The 3,987-nt window shown below is 62.5% G+C and overlaps 1 protein-coding gene across 1 annotated transcript; it reads right to left on the minus strand.

Moving 5' to 3' along the window:
- Positions 1 to 287: 287 nt before the first annotated feature.
- Positions 288 to 2,853, minus strand: NKX2-8 (NK2 homeobox 8). Its single transcript, XM_039469219.2, has 2 exons — positions 2,473 to 2,853; positions 288 to 1,733 (listed from the first exon to the last, which is right to left on the minus strand). The coding sequence occupies exons 1-2, from the start codon at positions 2,627 to 2,629 to the stop codon at positions 1,177 to 1,179; spliced, it is 714 nt and encodes a 237-aa protein (XP_039325153.1). The 5' UTR covers positions 2,630 to 2,853; the 3' UTR covers positions 288 to 1,176.
- Positions 2,854 to 3,987: the final 1,134 nt, after the last annotated feature.

Below are 3,987 nucleotides of genomic sequence, written 5' to 3' on the forward strand. Positions count from 1 at the left end.
GTCATCGCTTCTGTGAGAGACTGTTTGCACAGGAGGCCCTGGGGGGCAGTTACAAACCCAAGGGGTGCTAGTGTGCACTGGCAGGGGTGAAGTGACGCCGACCAGCGGTTCTGACCCCAACCTCGGACTCCCAAGGCTCCCTCAGGCGGTCCTCCCTCAGCTGGGAGCCGCGTCTTCCCAGAGCTCCTCGGAGGCGTGCCTTGTGCCAGTCGTTCCCCCGACCCTTTGATGTCCCCACGTCAGGCTCCCCACCCCTGCCAGGTACTGTGCCAAGAGGAGACATGAAATCACAGCCAAAAGAGGCACCTGCAGGCTTAACTAGGGGTTACAAGTTTCCCGGTGCTCTTCAGGTCCCGAGTACTTGGCTCCTGCGCTGTGGAAACAGCTTGCAGCCAGGCCTGGGCTGCTCCGGTGCAGTGCGCCGCACACCTGGCCTTGCCGGCTCACCTCCGGAGAAACTCCTGCCCTGTCGCGGTCCGCGGGGTTGACTTTTCGGTATTTGGAACGCCAGCAGCTCTGCGAGCCCAGCGGAGCCTCGGAGTCACTCTGGGGCCAGAGCCGCCTCCCGCTGACAAGGATCCCAAAGTTGCCTCAGCTTCCTCCTCTCCTTTCCTTCCCGCGCCCAATCCTGACACCACCGCCCTTCCCGCCGCCGCCGCCCTTCCCCAGCCCCGAATCTTCCTAAAGCCGCCTTGGAGCTGTAATCCTCCCTTCGACACAACCGGGGCTGGGCCCCGCTTAGCCAGTCAAGGGGTGAGCGGGCGCTGCCAACACCGGTCTGGGGAGCACAGTTCCTGCCTACGTTCCAGGCAGGCGCACAGGAGACCCAACCCTACACATTTTATTCTCGAACCACGAGGAAAAATACTCTATTTTTTTTAAAAAATAACTTGCTTCACATACAAATCGCTATTTAAAAATATACAAATAAGGTCCAAACATAAAATCTAACTCTCGAGGCAGCCCCTGTCGAGGGAGGGGGAGGGGCTCTGGCACACGTCCCGGGTGTGTGCTTGCGCGACGGCAGGTGAGGGCGCGCCAGGGGACCCTGACGCCTAGGGAGATGGGGCTGCAGGGAGGCGGTCGGGGAGCGTTCCAAGTGTTCGGCTCCAGCCCTGTTTCAGCCGCAGAGCGCGCTCCAAAGTCCGGGGTAGCCCCAGGTACCCCCCAGCAGCCTCACCAGTTCCAGGAGACCAGGGCGGGGGGCGCTAAGTGTTGGTAGGCAGGGAAGAGGCCAAGCGCAGAGCCGGGGCCGAAGGCGGGGTAGGCCGGTAGAGGACAGGCGGCTGCCAGAGGGACGCCGCACTTGTCCTGGGCCGCGGACGTTCCCGCCTCGCCGCCGCCGCCGCACAGCTGCCCGTCGCGAACAAGCACCGGCACCACCACGCGACGCAGCAGGCCGGGCGCGGCGTGCAGCTCGGGGGACGCTGCCAGGTCGGACGCCTCTGCGGCCCCCGGCGCGCGCGCGCGCTTCAGCTTGTAGCGATGGTTCTGGAACCAGATCTTGACCTGCGTGGGCGTGAGGCGCAGCAGGCTAGCCAGCTGCTCGCGCTCGGGCGCCGACAGGTACCGCTGCTGCCGGAAGCGCCGCTCCAACTCCAGCGTCTGCGCCTTGGAGAACAGCACCCGCCGCTTCTTCCTTTTCTCCGCGTCCGAACCCGGAGACGCTGGCCTAGCGGACGGCCGCTGCGACGAGGCTGGCGGGCTGGTCTCCAGGCTGCTCTCGTCTGAGGCTACGGACGGCAAAGGAGACATGCGCGGGTGAGATGCTGGACCCTCCGAGGGCCTGCTGCCCGTCTGGCGCGGGCGTGGAGCCACCGGCTGGAGGGCACGCCCACTAGCACGCGACTTTCGGGGTGAGGCCATTTCCTGAGTCTACGTCTGGAAACCCACCTCTCCGAATGCAGTGACTGCGTTCATACCACAGCAGTCTCAGCGGGCCTGAGATCGTGCCCCCAAGAAACCCACCCCGGGGCCCTCTTAACATGTCCGCACCGGTAGCTGCGCTGGCCGACCTGTTTATCTCAAGCTGGGTCACCGTCGCCGGCCTCCTCCAGGTCGACTGCACTGCAATGAGCCGAGGTTTGCGGAGCCCTGAGTGGGAAGGGGTGGGGGTAAACTCGCCAACACTGCAATCCAAGACCAAGGCCTGGAGATCGTGGCAGCGTTTTCAGGCTTGAGATCAGAAGGGAGGGGGACGGCATGTTTTAAACATTTAAATATTCCGACCCCTAGGAATCGCCAGACACAAAAACCTCAAATCTCGGGGCCAGGCAGGGATCTGCTCTCAGGATGTGCCTACTGGGACGAATGCGTTAGGGGTTCCAGGATAGGGCTCCTGTTTTCAAGACTGAGGAAATCCAGATCCTGGGCTGGGATTTCGGCTTCCTGGCCCCGCGTGGGCCGGGCCCTTGATTCTGCTGCCCCACGCCTCCTACCTCCCACCCGCACCGCAGTCCACCGCGCACTCACAAGGGTAGTGGCCATGCTCCGAATCCAGCCAGGCGGCGCAGGGGTCGGGCTGGGGGACGCGTGGTTCTGGCTCCCGCCTCGGCATGTGCTGTGCGTCCTGCTCGGGTAAATCTAGAAGGCTGCGCACAGTGAAGCTCTGGCGTCCAGAGGTGGCCATGGTCGAGGAGGGGAAGGAGGCGGGGGCAGGGCAGGCTGGAACCGAGGAGCGGCCGGGACGCCTCTCCTACGGACGGGTGTGGGAGGCGCTCGCCATGCGCGGGCAGCCGGGATATTAGCGCATTTACAGCAGAATCCCTGTTTATATAAACAGCTCTTCCCACCCTGGTCGCTTTGAAAGCTGAGGTCCGGGTCTCCAGGGTGTTAAGTACCTGAATGAGCGCTGGACCAAAGCCGGGGCGAGCCCGGAAGGTGCCACCTCCGCCCCCGCCCCGCCCCGCACCCCGCCCCTCGGCGCCCAGTTACCTCCCAGAGGCGGCAGGAAGCAGCCTTCGGCATTAGCGATTCTGTCTGATTAGCCCAAAGTGGGGACAGATAATGGGGATTGTTACCAGTGAATAACATCTTGGGTGGCGAGCGGTGGCCACCACCCGCCCGACCCAGCCCCAGCTTCCTCCTCCTCCTCCAGATCTGACTTGAGGCCAGGCCCCGCGGGAGCTCCGAGAACGGTGGGGGCGGCAGGGGTAGGTTTATGAGCACCCAGGAATTTATTCCCTATTTGCTTTATTCCTCGAGCTTGTTGGCTGGATTGTTAGTTTCCCGCAATTATCCAGAAAGTGATTTACAAAGCGGCGTTAAACTCTGAAGGGCTCCCTTTCTCTTTTTGGTTGGGCCCCTCTAAGGATTCAGGATGACAAATTTCAGGAGGGCACAGAGGATAGCCTGGCCCTGCCAGCATTGGGCCAAGGGTTTCAAAGGCCACTGGAAGCCTCAGATCACCCCATACCTCCCCCAACAGCCTCAGGGGTGCTGAGGAAGGGCTGGGACAACCTGCCGAGCCGCAGCTCCGTGTCTCCACAGGCCAGCAAAACGGCCGGCAAAGCTGGCTCCCAGTCTGTCCTCAAAAACGGAGGGGGCATGTAGCCAAACTTCTTAAGTCTACAGTGCCTGTCTCTTTGGCCCAGCTTCTCCCGGCCGCTGCGGGTCTCAGGGCCCAGGCTCCGAGGATGTGCTTCGCAAATTTGGGCTCAGGCCCATTCTGGAGCCTACGGACGGCTGCGTTTCTCAAGGTGTCCTATGAGGGTTTTGAGGCCTCCTTGGAGTCGCCAGATGATTTGGCGCCGCTTGTTCGCCTTGTCCCCATAGCCTCAACTTCAGTCGCAGTGCCTGGGCTTTGGCCTTTGCTCAGGAGCCAGCCTATGGCCTGAGCTCCCCTCTCCGTAGCGTGACAGACTCTGGCGCTGCCGCCCGGCCTGGTCGGGGAATGGACCTATCCGGAGAATTGGGACAGGGCTCACCTGGCAGAAAATAACACCGGCCAGGGGTTTCTCTGGGATCTTCTAGTTTCCACAGCCTCAC

The sequence above is a fragment of the Saimiri boliviensis genome, chromosome 2, assembly GCF_048565385.1.
Source record: "Saimiri boliviensis isolate mSaiBol1 chromosome 2, mSaiBol1.pri, whole genome shotgun sequence".
Classification (NCBI taxonomy): domain Eukaryota; kingdom Metazoa; phylum Chordata; class Mammalia; order Primates; family Cebidae; genus Saimiri; species Saimiri boliviensis.

Coding starts and splice junctions, on each gene's coding strand:
- NKX2-8 (XM_039469219.2), bottom strand. CDS start 2,629: ATGGCCACCTCTGGACGCCAGAGCTTCACTGTGCGCAGCCTTCTAGAT. Junction 1,734..2,472: donor GGAGCATGGCCACTACCCTT/GTGAGTGCGCGG, acceptor TGCCGTCCGTAG/CCTCAGACGAGAGCAGCCTG.